Source organism: Neltuma alba, unplaced genomic scaffold (genome assembly GCF_004799145.2).
Source record: "Neltuma alba isolate B1F8T4 unplaced genomic scaffold, ASM479914v2 tig00013468_pilon, whole genome shotgun sequence".
NCBI lineage: Eukaryota > Viridiplantae > Streptophyta > Magnoliopsida > Fabales > Fabaceae > Neltuma > Neltuma alba.
The window spans coordinates 76,830-94,238 of record NW_021637701.1 but is presented as its reverse complement, the minus strand read 5'-3'; the positions used below and the strand labels follow the sequence as shown (position 1 = coordinate 94,238).

Genomic DNA, 17,409 nt, shown 5'->3' with positions numbered 1-17,409 from the left:
GGACAAAAATTAGGATTCTCAATTTAATTGATGCTGATGGTTAATACTAATATAAATCATTAATATCAGTATTGATATTAATTAATTATCAATTATAACATTCACTTGAGGGGACAATCTGGTACTTGACCCGCTCCAATATATATTTGAGGTCCATTTAGAGGGAAAAGTGACATTATAATACTTTGTAACACCTTTGATTATTTTTGAAGATGTTGTGAATTTTATAAATTTCAAAAAAGAATCAATTAGTTCTTTCATAGGAAATAATTTTTTCATTGAAGTGAACAAAAATACCCCCCATCAATAAATTTTATCAGGAAAATAGTTAGAAAATATTTCATAACCTACTGTATATTTGCCATACGGGAATGAATAGTAATAGTAGTTATGTTGAAATGACTATTGAAAACTATTAAACTATATTTGAAATATTTAAATATCATTTGAATAAATACGTACGTACATACAAAGTAAGCAATTTTGAAATAAATATTATCCATATAAGAATTTCAAAATGTTTCAAACCTAGCTAGTTTCTTGCTCTCTATAGTTATGAAATTAGGCTTCTTTTTTTCGGACCTTGTATAGTTATGAAATTAGGTTGAAAACTTAACTTTTTTAATCTAATTTCAAGTATGGTTTATCTTGTTTTTCCATAACTAAATTTTAATTATATGAATTAACACTGACTAATCCCTATAATAATAACCCACTCACTCTTGCTTGAAGATGCTAATTTATTAATGCCCACGACGGTACAAATTAGGTCATGGGATTAAATTAAATAATCAGATAGATTTGGCTATTGATAAACCCATTTGAAAAGACAGTGCACCTTGTGACCCATTAATTTAAAAGTTAGTGATATTATATTTTATTATTGATGATTATGTATGTATATATGTGTTTAGTGTACATATACATATGTATGTGTGTAATTGGCTCTTAGATAAGTAAGGAGATTATATTTATAATCTCTCCTTTTCCACTTCCTCCTCCTTAAACCTACTTTTTTACTCACTATGCTACTTCAATGTGTGAATGGAACGAATTAAACAGATACTTAAAGTATCAACTAGGGTCTGAATTAGCCAGAGACTTTTGGGTTTAATACAGTATCACTCTTAATGATCTTCGAAATGAAGAGAAAAATGATACCCATAATAATGGACCGTGCTTTAAATATATTTTTCTGATCCTATTTATAAAGTAGTTATAATATGTTTTACTAGAAATAAGAAGAGACTTAAATCTCATTAACATTGTCTTAAGCATTTAATAATTTTTTAACTTTATCTCTATTTAATATATATATCTTATACTGTAGTGATTCTTTCCCAATATTAATAAATGATTAATATAATTGCACATTACATAAAAGTATAATGATTTGAGTTATAAATAAGATAAAAAACACTTCTCTCTATCTTTATCTTATAAAAGGATCAGATGAATACATGATAGTGAGATCTATATCATGTGCCTATTATCCCTCTGACAGTTTAGTAAATCATTTCGGAAGAATTTGATATTATTGAGTTTATTTACAGTATCTACTGCCAAGTCCATATCTCAATCTAAATTTTGTTGGATCAAACTTAATCTAGATTAACAAGACCTTGATATCCAACAAGATTTTTTGGCAACAGGTATCCAACACATTTATAAAATGTAGTAGGCAATATATTTAAAATCCTTTGATTTGATTGGCCATTTGAATCATATATAGAATAATGGGCCGGCACGCTTTAGTTAATTATCAAACAATGTTTACAAAATTCAGCAGTGGAATTGATGAGTTTGAAAATAGCTAAAGGGAGGTGCGAATATATTTATAATTCTTTTTTTTTTCATTTGAATCATATATATAGTTGGCCAAAAAAATCATGTGTGTGTGTGTGTGTGTGTGAGTAAGCCTTGAAGTAACCGTCAGTAAGGTTGCTCACATGTGACTGAGAGTCACATGTTCAAATCTCAGAAAACAGTCTCTCTCCTTGTGAGGGTAAAGATGCATACATCTGTCCCTTTTCTGCCTAATCTAATTTTATTATTTTTTATGAATTAAATATGCTAACTTATTATGTAAATCATCCAGCAAATCCCTTGCCAAAATAGAGAAAATTAAATGAGCGGAGTTATTAAGCCTCTAAAGTCTAAACTCTAAACTCTAAACATAGTGGGTTAACCTATAACCTAAAAATGCAGTTCCTCTGCTTCCTATTATAAACCATCTCACAAGAACTAAAGAGAGGTGATTAAATGACTAATTTTGTCTAAAAATGAAACGAATTTCTAACTTCACCTATATATAAACGAAAAAAGTTTCAAATTTATACTACCTTTGGTCTTATTTATAAGAACTAGTTGACTAATTCGAGGAGATTAAGAAAAGAAGTTAATTAGTTATTTGTAATAAATATGTGTTGTTTTTCCTAAAATATCCTTACTAATCAAGTGTATTGATTAGAATATTATTATTAGAAGGACTATTTAAAAAAAAATGCATAAATATGAAAAATAAAATGGATTGGGATCTTATATTTAGAATCAAAATAAAAGTTAAACAAGGTCTTATATTAAGGACCAGAGGTATTATTATATTCTCTCTCATTGTTAATTATTTTAAATAAGAGTAATATTGAAAAATTCAATCAATATTCGTATAGTGACTTATAACAAGAGCCATTCATCTCTATTAGGAAGTACCTTGATAAGGATCGAAAGGAGTGACTCGTTGTTCGGGCTTTAACTAAACGTTTTCTTATTAAGCTAATTCTTTGGCTTTTTTTGGTTTTTTGGCCGTGAAGGACATGTGTATAATTAATTTGGTCATTCCCTGCTTGACTGAGACTTAAATTAATCTGCTTGAAGATTCAAGTTAACTGACTAGGTCCTCGTGATAAGTTAGTTGATGACTTCATCTTAACTAACTATTTTTTTCCTTTCTTTCGCATCAACATGCTGACTTTAATTTACTTTAACCCAACTAAGATTATATAGATTTTTTTATTATTTATTTTAGTTGAATATTTGTTTTAGAGTTTTGTCTTTCTCTGTCACATGTAGTTTCATTTGGCTAGTCGATTTTGTACTACACTAGCTTATTGTTCCATCTGTAAATTTGTGTTTTCTTTTTTTTTTTAGCCAGATACATGTATTCATATTAAAAGCAATCTTGTTTAAGGTATTGTCAAACACTAAATGTGGATACCTCTCTCAGTAAAAATTCAAACCTTAATACATTACATTATGAGGGACTAATTCTTTTTGCTATGCCTAATCTTGCTGATTTATTTGTAAATTTTGTCGTCTGATGTGCTATTGTCCAATGCATTAGGTCTAGCTGTGGGCCCAAATGGATGATCCTTTTTTAGGATGGGCTTTTATTGGCCCATACCTCCCCCCCCCCCCCCCGCGGCTCGAATTGGCTACTGGGTTCTACCTGATTGTTTGAACTTGAAGAAATTTGCCCAAACCAACAAGGTCACTGTTATTTTACTTTGCCATAGATTAGCTTGCAAGTTGATTGGGTCTTTTTTCCCCCCCCCCCCCCAGAAAAAATCATTCTTGAATCTTTTGATATAATTTATATAATAACATGTTTTATGTTAACAAAATAAATATAATTTTATATAAGTTTTTGTAAAATTATATTTGCCCATAAAACAATAAAAATTTCCATGCAAGTTTGTAGATTTTTTCCCTTATTCATATTAGGTGGTCATTACTGTTTATAGTCTTGGATCATTAATTAGTCTTGGAGTATCAACATTCCTTGCCTTACAGTTTATCTTTTTGCCCCCTATAAAAAAAAAAAAAAAAATTTCAAGGATCTTCAATCTTATCACGCCCAAGGCCTTAGCGTTTATTACATTTATGCCATGGGGTGAAGTGACACTTTTATGAAGTTGATAACTGAAATATTGAATGAAAATCAGGCTTGAATTTTGGGCTTAGTTTCCTTTCTTCTTTACATTAATAATCATATATCTAATACTGTTTAATCAAAACTAACTACTGTCAAGTTTAATTGAAAGTAATTTTTTCAAAACATCTTTTGCATGTACATGATCTTGAACGTGAGATTTCATGTTAAAATTCATAGCATCCTTTACTAAGACCAGTGTCTATTAGTGATAATGATTAAGTTATATAAATGTTTTCATTGAAATTTAGGGATACTTAATCTCCCGATCCTTATAGTTTCTTTTGATTTTTAATCAAGTTTTTATAAAAAATTTTTCTTTTTATTAGATTCTTTACTTTCACACATGTTTTTATTTAGGCCCCTCTTTTTTTCTTTTTATCAGGTCAATATACTTTTACTTATTTTTAAATTAAGTCCTTTGTAGTTTTAAAAAATTATTTATTAAATTTATTCTTTAAAATTAATTTTATTTTTAAATTAATAATTATATAATTGGACAAAGTAGTAATTGATATAATCAATAATTAATCATAATAATCAATTATACTTACATATAAATTATTTATAATTGTATTCTAATTTTAGAAAATTTTATTATTATAATTTGAATTTTATAATTATAAAAATTAGAATTGAAAATAAATAACATATGTTTAACTAAAAATTAAAAGGATATTAACATAAGATTATTATAATATTTATTATTTATAGAATATTTTTTTATATATTAAAAAAAACTACAAGGACCTAATTAAAAATAAGATAAAAAAATAAGGACCTAATAAAAAGAAAAAAATTATAAGGACCTGATTAAAAACATATGAAATTATAAGGACTTAATAAAGAAAAAAAATTATAGGGACTTGATAAAAACTGGTTAAAATTATAAGGATTTGTATATTAATTATCCCTAAAATTTGTACTTGGCGACTGACAAATATTTCTTTAGTAATTTACCTTGTTCATGGATTTAATTGGTATTGGAAATAAACAAGAGTCAAATGAATAATAGAACTTTGCTTACTCTTTCAGAACTATTATCTGAATCTAGCTAAATTTGCAGAAGGATTATGTTGATGTTAAAAGTATTCACGCACTTGTCCACAAACACCTTTTGCATAGGACTTAAATTCAAAATTCCATATGGCCACATTGCTCTATTAGGATTAATGTTTGTTGACGATAATGATAAAATTTTATGGATTCTCCATTAAGACCCATCTGGCTATTGGCATATATCTTCGAATTGATTTCTTTGTTGATGGACTTAATTGGAATTCGTGATTTGAGGCAGATAAATAGAATCTCATCTACTACACTCTTTGAGAAATAATCCTCCGAATCCAGCTAAATTTTTTGATTACGTAGAAGTGTTCAAGTAATTCTATAAATAAATAATAAATAAATTCAAAGGTGTACATATAATACTCCTCTGATCCTAAATGTAAAACCCTTATACTAGTGTATATAAGGGTCTTACATTTAGGACCGGAGGAGTATAAAACAGAAAAATTTGTATGGTCATAAAAAACAACTCCTATATATATTATTTAATTATTTATACGAAGTAAGTTTACCCCAATTTAACGTTATAACAATTTTAAGCAAATATTCTTAATATGCTATTCACGGTAGCCAATAAAATGAGAACTGTACAACTCCTAATAATGCCACCAAGTCCTTCTTTTATCTTCACCCTAAAAACCTACAAGCGATCTTTCTTGCCACAACTTTTAGTAAGGCGTATTATCATAGCTACTTCTCAACAGGCTTCAAACCAACACAGTGTTATTGCTTTTCACGGGAGATCACACTTGCATGATCCCGTCTTGAGGGATTGGTTCACGTAATAACTTGAATTGCTTCTTCGTTGTTATCTCTCATAGTTCTTTTTTTTTTAGACATAAGTATTTTTTATTGAAAACAATCATATTCGAGACAATATTGGATACTAAATACAGGTATTTCTCCTAACAGAAATTCAAATTTTAGTTTATCACGCTATAAAAGACTAGTTCCTTCTGTTCGACTCAATAGCTGTTGGTAAAGAAACTCTTTTATGTTTGTGGCTCAAAGCAAGCAAGTTAACTCCATGAAGCACGCCAAAGCTTCCACCACTAATTAATAATATTACTCACTCCTTATTTTATTATAAGAGACATTTGATGCTTATGGCATGTTCCTATATATAGAGACACTTAAAAGTTGTCTCTATTGTTTGTGTTGATTTCCTATTTTATCCATATTTATTGTCTCCAACTCACACTCTCTCTCCTTCCTACTTCTTTTTCTTTGAATAATTTACCATTGTTCTCTCTCATACTCTCTCTCCTTATTAATGAGGGCCTTTTGGAAAAAATTATCATTTTACACATTGATTGTTCTTAACTAATTTTAACTGTTTTTTTATCAACATAATTCAGTTATTCATCTCTTATAATAAGAAACAGAGGGAGTAGTATTTATATTATTTTTATTTTTTAAAATATTTCTTCACTTATTTTAATAAAACTTAAATATAAAATTGTCAAAATAAAAAATAGGGATAATTAATCCACAGCTCCTTATAGTTTCAACTATTTTGAATAAGGTCTTTATAGTTTTTTTTCTTTTTATCAGGTCCTTATACTTTCACTTGTTTTTAATTAGGTCCTTATATTTATTTTTCTTTTTATCAAGTCCTTATAAGTTCACCTTATTTTTAATTAAGTCCCTGAATTTTTTATTCTTTATTTTATAAATTCTAATAGTACTATTATATAAACATAAAATAGTATATATTTTAATATTAGTTTATAAACACATAATATTCTAAAGATATTGAATATTATATATTTTTAATTTTTTCAGCAAAAAATTAATTGTTTCTAAAAAATTTTCCTGAATTAATTAATTCTATTACTTTTATTACATAATTATTAATTTAATTTAATTATTAATGTTTATATTTCAGTATTAATCTATTTAATTAAGTTTTTATTTAATTAATAAATAAAAATTAAACTACATGGACCTGATTAAAAATTAGTGAAATTATAAGGACTTAATTAAAAGAAAAATAAATAACAGGACCTAACTAAAAAAAGGTAAAAGTATAAGGACCTAATAAAAAAAAAAGAAAAAAAAACTATAGGAACCTGATTCAAAATTCGTTGAAACTATAAGGACTTACGGATTAATTAACTCTAAAAAATAATACTCCTCCTGTTCTTAATATAAGACCTATTTAACTAATTTGATTAATTAAAGAAGTTAGGTAAGTTAGTTAATTAGATAGAAATATGACATTTTTTTTTCCTAAATACTATACATTATCTTTCTTAATATCCTCTCTCCCTTTTCAACTTAATTATGGTTGGGGGAGTATCCATAGGAGTAATTTAAGAAAAGTGATAAATTTGAAAGGTAAGTCTTATATTTAGAACAAAAATCAACTCAACAATTAGGTCTTATATTAAGAACAATAACGGGTAAACTAGAAAACGTTTATATTGAATTAAATAAATCAGCGCGCTATTTTAAAAAGAAAAACACACCCATCATGCATGCTACTTTTCCCAAATAATAGATGTTCGAGTTATAATTTGCCTGTGAAATTTTTAGAGCTTTAGGTCTAAGGGAAGAACACAAGCGTTTTTTATCCAAATTACAAGTTTTTAATACATAAAAATTTAACAAAAAGGGTTTAATGCATAATGAATAAGAATCATATGCAATTTCACATTACATAAATCTTATCATGGTGGTAGCTTTCGAACTTTCGCTGTGAGGCACGACAACAAGCACTCACATGCTTTGAGGTGCTTTAGTTGAAGCTAAAATGATAGTAAGGGAGATAAAAGGGGCATTCCGAGAATCGAACTCGGGACCTCTCGCACCCAAAGCGAGAATCATACCACTAGACCAAATGCCCGATGTGCTGACTGGCGCCAGATAGTAATGTTAATAGTCAGAATTCATCTCCAGCAATTCCCCATAGCCCCTTCCCCATCTCTCTCTATTTCCATCATTTTCATGTTTCAGTCTCCTGAAAGAGTCCCCCACATGGCAGTATTTGGCACTAATCTCCTTTCCCAATTTAAGGGCTCCAATGCGGGAGCACGCACTTAATCCAGTGCCGGAGAGTCTTAAGTTAGGGTCCGTTTGATTAGAGATAGGAAAAGTAATTTGTTTTTTATTTACTTTTGAAAAATTAGATTGGATAAAAGTTAATGGTCAGTTTGGATTAGTGGTAAAAAAAAAAAAACTTATTTTCAATTTAACTTTTAAAAAGTTATATTGGGTAAAAGTAAAATTAGGTAATGTAATATTGTGTTTGGATTTGATTTTATAAAAGTTGGTTTGTAAAAGTTAGATATTTGATAAAAGTTATTTGGATTATGAAAAAATATGGGAGGAATGAGAGACATAATCCGACAAGTATAATTATAAGCACGATTATTACTTCAAAAAGCCTACCTCCCCCCAGCTTAACATTAATCAAGCATTTCCATCCATTTTTGGCCCCTAAGTGCGATGGCCTGGAAGTTCTCCCAAACAAGTTCTACTTTTTGCAACGTACTTATGGTGAAAAAATAAGTTACTTATGACTTACCAATTGCTCTCCCAAACAGATCTAAATTGGGTGATGTGGATTGTGTTTGGATTGATTTTATAAAAATTAGTTTGTGAAAAGTTAGATCGGAAAAAAGTTGTTGAAATTATAATTAAATAAAAGTAAGTTTAGTTTGTAAAATTACCAAAATAAATATGAGTTTTATTAAATAATAAAATGATTAAAAATAAATTACATAATATTATGAATTTAAATTGGTAAGTGTTAGTTTGTTGTCAAATTATCAAAATGAGTATGAGTTTTTTATTAAATAATAAAAAATAAAAAAATAAATTTACATAATACAATGAATTTAAATTATTTTAGTATGAAAAGCAAAATTTCATGATTGAAAAATATTTTAAAACATTAGAAATATCATAAATGTTATTGTAAATATAAAGTGAAACATAATTTCAATAGATAAAAAGTTTTTAAATTAAAATCATTGTATTGTGACAGCTTAAACAAAATAACATTACATAATTAATTATCTGATAAACTGTGGACAATTTGGTTTTTGATTGTGTCATGGACGCGATTTATATGCCATGAAAACTGTGATGTTACATTTGAAGACAATGCTTAACTAGCTTCAGTGTGATCATCTGCCCCAATTATAGTATCATTTTCAACTTCTAAGAAATAGTTGTTGAAGCTCGAATGTCTCCTTATAAGATTATGCATCACCATTGTTGCACATACCATGTACACTTGTGTTTGGAACTCATAACCATGCATATTTTGTAAGATTTGACATATATTCTTATAAACCCCAAATGTTCTTTCTATTGTGCACCTTAAACTGTAATGATAATAATTAAAAGGCTTGGTTATACTTGTTGTCAGAAGTTTAGAAGGTAGTAGCGCTCTGATCTATATGAATCAAGATATCCATTTAGTGTTGGATATCCCGCATCAACCAAATAACATTTTCCTAATGATTCATGAAACTATTGTGACATTGTGAAATTAATTAAAATATAAATAATTAAAAATTAGCTTAGTTAAAGGTTATAGATATATACCTAGAGGTGGCTAAGGGAAATTTAGAGACAGAGTTGCAATAGCTGTGTTAAACACATGAGCATCATGTGCAGATCCCTCTCATCCTGACAACACAAAAGTGAGACACATATTCCATTCACATATAATTATAACATTTTGTGACGGGAATCCTTTCTACCAATAATTTTGTCTCACTTTGCAGATGGAAAAACACATTGTATAAAAGTGGCATCAATTGCTTCTATTGCATATTTAAAAAATAGATAATAACATAAATCTTGCACAATTTTTCTATGAGGTTCATGAAATGTAGGATCTAAGGGTTGAATAATTTCCCTTAATAGATTAAGTCAAATTTGTAGTACATTGTGAAACTGCCTACTTATAGTTTCCCCTGAACATTAAATCATTCCTAGATCATTCTATTGCATTGTCTATGTGTAGTCGTGTTTAAAAACATAGTGACAATTTATTTAATACCTACATATTTAGACTCGCATAAACCATGTTCTGCCAATTTAGCATATAAGAGGTTGAAAACATCTTTATCCACTTTGACTATTTCATGATGTTGCCAATCATCGTGACTGTCAAAATGTCTTACACCCATAAATTTCATGTTTACTCACTAGTTCTACGGTACTATTCACACATATACCTTTGATAATAATGACTCACTAATGCTAGTAATGCACCTACTACTTCATATTATGTTAATTCATTATTTTAACAAATAACCATGCCAAATGACTATCCTGATCCCTCCCTTCCACTATGAATCATTATTCCAATTCGTCAATGTATCTTCATTTCACAGTGAGTCAGCATTCCAATGGCCATTGTATGATGTTTCCTGTAATTAGGAGGAGAAGAAAGCATAAACATTGTAAGTAGTAAATAAATATATTCCATGTTATAAACAAATAAACCAAACACACAAATAAAAAGTCAAATTTTCGTACTCATATTACATACTCATTAATTAAGTTCTTATAACAGACATCAGTTCATATTAAAAAAAGTACAATAATGAAGACAAAATTATAAAGTCCTCAACCAAGAATCCCTTTCATGTGTTTGGGTCTTCTGGTGCCGGTATCAACCACTTTAACAACTTGTGTTTATCATTCATAAGTGACATATACACTTTCCTAGCCTACCTCAACCGGGAAACCATTTTAACACATTCATAATATGGTTCATTGTCATCATCGTGGGAGGAGCTCGAGGCTCTAACCTCATGCCTGTTGAAGAATGAGCTGGAGACTCATAGGTAGTGGCTTGGTTAAGGGAACCCACCGAAGCCGTAGCGAAAGCAAGACAAGCTTCTCAGTGTTAGCCAGGTGTGTCAAAACCTTGTTAATTGAATGGGGATCATTGTTCAATGTTGATGCTCGCTGCTTAGAAGCAGATACTACAACATTAAGGCTGTCAACAATTTATCTAGAGGCAGCAACTTTTTTATTCTTGTTCCGATAAAAAGCCTCACTCTCTTCCTCTTTCTATAGCTTCCTGAACCATTTCATCTACTAACAGCAAGGTTGTTTAAGTTACAACTAGCCAAATCATCTGTTAGTCCTACATTGGCTATTGGCATGACACCAAAATTTTCGTCTTTGTTGTCTCCCGACCCTTCCTCTTGGTCCAACATGACTCTATAAACATTGTCCTCGCTTTCTGTGTTAGTCTGCATAGTAGGTGCTGGCTCAGGTTGTGTGACAAATGGTGCGTACATATAATCTCCCGAAGCCAAAATATCTCTGAATATTTTCATCAAGTCAGATGCAAACATCAACTCTTGACGTCTAAACTTCTTGAAATTTGGGTCCACCCACATTCATAGAATTAGCCATAATCAAGCTATGTTTGAACTAATATTCCAAATTAAAACCCAAGGAACACAAATATTTACCAGTATTTTTGTTGCCACCACTCATCAGAGGCCAACACAGTATTTGTGGCAGCATCATACCCTATGCCAGTCTCTCCAGACATCAATGATTCCCATAACTTCTATTTTTCCTCAATATATCAAATCTATTTTTTAGCTGTTTCTTGTCATAAGATTTCCCACTCCTTTTATTAAATATCTTTGCAATATTGTTCCAGCCGGGCTTTGTGAATGCTGTGCCTTATCGTTCCTTTTTCAATATTTGGTTGGCAAAGACATCGATAAAAATTTTAGTCGTAAATGCATCCCATGTTGCTTTTCCTTTCGCATGGTCCATATTTCTATGGAATATAATACAGATAAGAGTAACCAAACAAAGGATCTCAAGCAAGCAAAGCTACACAAATCAGCACATAAAATTGCCGCATCATCTTATCCAATAGGTAAGAGTAAAACAATGACGTGGATTATCACCTCATGAAGTGACATGCAAGAAAAATTCTAGAGCGAATTTAATCAACCATTGAAGCCTTTTGCATGATAAGTAATAAATCTTTACTGACATCTTAATCTCTCTCACAAACTCTTGCATTTCTTGAAAAATAGCACAATTATGGAGTAAGCCACTGATATAATGGTTCCATGAATGCTTGTGTTTTCACGTCATGTTCTACTCATGTCAACTGTTTCATGAACAATCATGTTTTACTCAGGACAGGTAGTACAGAAACAAAAGGATTAAAACCTACCAAGAAACAATGATTAATATTCACATCAAGAAATGGAAATCATAAAACAATAGTTGAATACCAAAACGGAGACAGCCTCCTCGACCACCCCTGCTACTGTGACTGTGACTGCACTACTTACAGAGACAAGAATGTATTCAGTTAATACCTGCAGCAACAACAAGATTTAAATGTTCAAGGAAACAGACCAACTTTTACCGATATACATTTAAATTAAACAAGAGAGGTTATTAATGACAGTTCAAATATATATTAAATAAATTAAGCATATAAGTACTATAAAGGACAAAATCCGACCATCAGAAAGGCCAGTGCTCCACCAAAAATCATCAGCAAGCAACTTCGATTATATGCGATGGATTATTGAATTATTAACATCAATTGAAAACTGTTATCTTGTCTGTTTAACTCTTTCTCAAGTTTGTTAACTTGTCTTCGTATCCGGGGGAAAAAAAAACGTAGTTATTCAAATTGTTTCCCCACATGCCTATTCATATGTTTCCCCATCAGAATAGCTTCAAATGTTAAAAAAAAAAAAAAAGCATAAAAAATCTGGTGAATGTAGTCAAAGGTCCCGCAAAAGAGCTCACCTGCACCAAATCCGGGACCCATGCGACCTAAGAGGAGGAGATTTGACAAGAAAAGATGATTTCAGGCCAACCTACCCACACACAACGACGAGCATGAACTAGCGATGCCAAAGACTTGTTGGAGACAGCGACTGCGACTTCCACACGCTAAGAACAGAGCTGACGAAGCCAGAAGGGTAGAAGAACAGCGAGCACAGATTGACCTCGACTTTCCCACGGCGAGCACAAGCTGGCCATGGAAAGCATGAACCGCTAATGGCGACCACGACTGGCGATTGATCTAACAAGGCGACAAGACAAGCTCGAAGACAGAGGAGGTGCGTGAAGCACGAGACAAATATGAGGAAGAGGAGAGAGAATAATATTTTCTAAGCCACCAATAATTGTTATAACAGTCCTACCAACATCATAAGCACCATTAGCTACAAGCATAAGCAAGGGAGCAGCTTCTGAAAAAGCCAAATTCAAACAACTTTTGGCCCTTAACAACAACCAGAGCCCAAACGTGCTTAACACTCTAAAAGCCACTTATTCGAGATCCAATCGTGGATCCAAACACACACTAAATGATGAATAGATATTCTCGTTTTAGAAATCAAAAGAAGTGAACTCCTGAAATTGGTTGTTCACAAGCACGCCCCAGCAATGGTGCTCCGTGTGATTATAGCCATTCAACACCCTCCTTGCACATGCTTTTAAAGAGCTGAAATGCTTCCTCCTACATATTCCTAAAGGCATAAGTATCTATCATAGTGTTTTCATGAAACAGAATCTCTATCCGCAGGCATATGATTAAACAAATCACGGGCAGCCTCCACTTTCCCAAACCTACCATCCATGGAGACCAATGCATTGTGCACTACCAAACTCCACACCAGAGAGCTCGTTTCAATAGACTTGTGAATCTCCACGCCAGCAACACAATCCAACGCTTCACCACGAGCCTTGAGAACAGATGGATAAGTGAAATTGCCTGGTTTAACCTGCTTATTCATCATTTTCTTACTGACAGAAGTAGCCTCTGGAAAAAGTCCATTTCTAACATTGGACGACATGAGCAAATTCCAAGGTAAAGGGTCCAAAAAATTAGTGGCTTCGATAGCAACTTGAGCATCAGCGAGAAGATCGACACTTGCATTAAAAAGTGATGAGCCTAGGAACCATAATGGGGTGTTAATCAAAACCAAGTGAAATAATCTGGACATGAACTTGCTTACTCTGTGGCAGTGATTTAAGGTTGATGCAAGATAAAAGAAGAGTGCTAATGGGATGTAATATAAGGTCAAAAGAACCAAAAGAAGACGCATGGCTCTGGATTTGAGAAAATACTCCAGATGCATTTGATAACTATTCTATCTTACAAACTCTCTGAGAGATGCATGAAGAGAGCCCAATCATAGATCCATCACCAGGAACGGTTTGTGTATCAACTTGGCAAGTGAGTGGCTTCCATGATTTTGGTATGAACATTTAAACTTGAGACAAGAATTGATTTCTTGACACTGAAAACAACGTTGAAGGCGGCATAAAATAAGAACCGACCGCATGGCTTCATTAAGAATGTAAATAGTGAAGAACAGTTTGGTTAATGGGTTAAGTTGTAAATCTACTTACGAAATATTTTGGTATGAGCATCTAACACCATAAACATTTTTTGAATGTAAAAATATACATGAAGTTTTTAAAACAATGCAAAAATGTCATGACCATTGAGTCAACATTGACTGTTTACCAAACACGTAGGCTAAAAAAATGGTATACATGGAGTTTTCAAAATGATGCAAAAATGCCATAACTGTTAAAAACTCCATATGCATTTTTGTACTATTTTAGAAACTTTATATGTATTTTTGCACCATTTTCATGGTTGAATTGTCTTAACAGCATTTTTCGTCATTTTGAAAACTTCATATGCATATATATTTTCTTCTAGAGGCATTTTAACAAGCAGTTATTGTGCACTGGCTAACCCAACTATAAGGTAAGCTTCAAAACGAGCAAGTTTCTTTTCAATACAAAACTAAAAACACTACTCAAGTTCTACACGGCTTTAAATCATCTTCTTCACTAACTAGATAAATTTTTCTTCCCTTCTTCGAACCCCCAATTCCACTCATTCCTACGATTCAAGTATTCTACATCACCAACGACAATGAAGAATAAATAAATAAATAAATTGAGCTTACCCATTTTAGAAAAGACGAGAATGGCCCAAGAAAAATGAAGCGCGCGAACAGCAACGAATTGTCAGCCAAAAACGCAGTAGAGCAAGGAGACGACTTCAGTGGTCACGGGAGAGCAAGCTCACAGCCACACCAACGGCGAAGGGACTGAAAGCGTCTGAGAAACGGAATGAAAGCAACATAATTTGGAGCTCTGAACCCACATCCACACAAAGCTGCATCGCGAAGCAGAGGAGGAAGAAGGGATTGATCGCGCAAAATGGCAGATGAACGAGAAAGTAAGATTGAGGGATCCACAGCAACACGCTCAATTTCTACTCATCCACCGATTCGCCTTTAATGGTTATCTATCACAAATGAATATGAACTAAAAAGGAAATATCAATCTTATTTTGTTTTTGGGAGAATTACATTTAGATCCTCAAAAGAATTTAATTATCTTAAAGTTAATCAACCAATGAAGAGCACACAATAACAAATTTTAGAATATGAAATAACAACGTATTAATGATAATCATTTGTTATTGGGACTTCTTAAGAATTAAATTTCCTTTTTAAGACTTCATAATAATCCTACATTTGTTTTTTTCCGTACGTTACAGTACGGTGTTGCTGGGAAGTTAGACTCAAATACTACTATTATTGTTTATGAAACTCCAAACTGCAGAGGTTGTAAAAGTTATGGCTTTTTTTTTGTTTTCGTTACCCAGAGAATTATGGCTTATTTATATAAATGATATGAATCACAAAGTACTTTAGATGTTGGATATATCTAATAAAGGTGCAAAATGGACCATGCAATAATCTAAGTTGTTGAAGGCAGAAAAAAAAAAAAGCACACTCCTCCGGATCTTAATAGGATCTAGTTATGGAATTGATCTTAATTCTAAATATAAGATTTATTTTTAATATTAATAAAATTTTTTCGAACTACTCTTATTGATACTATCTTAACCATAGTCAAGTAAGAAAAGAAAATAATATATTGAAAAAGATTATTAGGATATTTTAGAAAAAAAACATGTTATATTTATTATAATTAACTAACTTACCTAATTTTTTTAATATAATCAAATTAATTAAATAGATTTTATATTAAAGATTGAAAGAGTTGGTTAAAGAGTTGAATGAAATTCAACCCTTGAATTAATGATAGATAGAGTTTCAGAAACAAAAATCTTTTAAAAAATAAGACGCAAATATTAATTTAATCAAAAATTTATAAACTGGAATTTTTTTGGCCAAAAGAATTTCAATTTCAAATTGAGACTTATATTTTTTTGCCAGCAAGTTGAGACTTATATTTAAAATTTAAATACCCATTTATTATGGAGACTTGAGAATTTCCTTTTGTTTAAATTGATATTTATAATTTATTTTCTGAAAAATATTGGCAGTACCTAACTGTAATTAAGCCATTCTCTTATGACCTAAGTATCATTCTCCTTATCAACAAACAACAATCAATCGACATTAATATAAAGTTCACATCATGAATAAAATATTCTATTAGTTTATCTTCCCAATTTCTTGGAGAAGAAAACGGGGGGGAGTTCAATTTTTTATTAGACTTTTTTGCAGTCAGTTTTTATTATACTGATATCTGTTTAGTACTTCGAAGAGCTTAGCTGGAGCTTAATTAATGGTTGGGATTTTTTTTTTGGCCTACAATTAATGGCTGGGATTTAAATTTAAACCATACTTATATAAATATAGTTGTGATTACCCTTTTCATTCACAAATTGTGTGATAGGGTAGGATATAAAAATTTTGTTGGAGCTAATTTAATTTAAATGAATAATTTTTAAGTTTATTTAAGGGCCGAAAGTAATCTCTTGAAAGATCAAAAATTTTCATACCATTAGCATATTTAGTTATTTATCCTGAAATGTAAATAAAGTATTTTTCTTGTCCTAAACATAAAACATATTTTGTAGTTTCGGATCTCAATATAAAACTCAATTTATTTTATCTATTATATTTATCTATTCTTTTTAAAGTAGTCCTTATAGTAGTTTCATATATTAAAAAATTCATCAAATAGTTCTAACTAATAGACATGATTAGTAAAAATATTTTAATAAAGATAACACATAGTATTTATTATAAATAACTAATTTAATAAATTTTTTAAATTTATTTAAATTAATCAACCAGCTCTTAAATTAAAAAGAGGAGGTAGTATAATACAAAATGCGTTTTATATTTTATATTTATATTTATATTTATAAAGAAAGCGCGTAACCGTACAGATCTATGTTTTTTCCTAAATTATTTGACCAACCACTTTTTAGACAGAATTCACTCGACCCTTTCAATTCACAAACCTAAACAAAATCAGTTAATTCGCTAGGTAAAACATGGGCCCACCAACAACAACAAAAATTAGTAGATAAAATTAAATAATTTCTGTTGGGTTGACTAAAGACTAAAGAGTGGAAAAAATAAAAATCTGACATCAAA

General features: G+C 30.6%; 1 protein-coding gene and 1 non-coding gene across 6 annotated transcripts; both read right to left on the bottom strand.

Annotated features, from left to right (window-relative positions):
• Positions 1-7,772: 7,772 nt before the first annotated feature.
• TRNAP-UGG (transfer RNA proline (anticodon UGG)) lies at positions 7,773-7,844 on the bottom strand. Its single transcript has one exon. It is a non-coding gene; the product is annotated as a tRNA-Pro (tRNA).
• A 2,523-nt stretch (positions 7,845-10,367) lies between these two features.
• Positions 10,368-15,257, bottom strand: LOC114737595 (pentatricopeptide repeat-containing protein At1g22830-like). Of its 5 annotated transcripts, XR_003739449.1 has the most exons (3): positions 13,596-14,147; positions 12,235-12,321; positions 10,368-10,386 (listed from the first exon to the last, which is right to left on the bottom strand). XR_003739449.1 is itself a non-coding variant. In XM_028925542.1 (2 exons), the coding sequence occupies exons 1-2, from the start codon at positions 14,101-14,103 to the stop codon at positions 12,311-12,313; spliced, it is 519 nt and encodes a 172-aa protein (XP_028781375.1). In that variant the 5' UTR covers positions 14,104-14,147; the 3' UTR covers positions 11,956-12,310. The 5 variants fall into 5 exon arrangements, 3 of the variants coding, with proteins under 3 accessions (XP_028781375.1, XP_028781376.1, XP_028781373.1); XR_003739450.1 differs by lacking the exons at positions 10,368-10,386; positions 13,596-14,147 and adding an exon at positions 12,764-13,015 and having other exon boundaries at positions 11,956-12,321; XM_028925542.1 differs by lacking the exon at positions 10,368-10,386 and having other exon boundaries at positions 11,956-12,321.
• Positions 15,258-17,409: the final 2,152 nt, after the last annotated feature.

Bases quoted from the DNA above. Each gene is read 5' to 3' on its own strand.
- LOC114737595 (XM_028925540.1), bottom strand. From the start codon at position 14,103: ATGCATCTGGAGTATTTTCTCAAATCCAGAGCCATGCGTCTTCTTTTG. The intron at 13,482-13,595 runs GTAGGTTTGGGA...AGGAATATGTAG, and splicing joins TGCATTGGTCTCCATGGATG to GAGGAAGCATTTCAGCTCTT.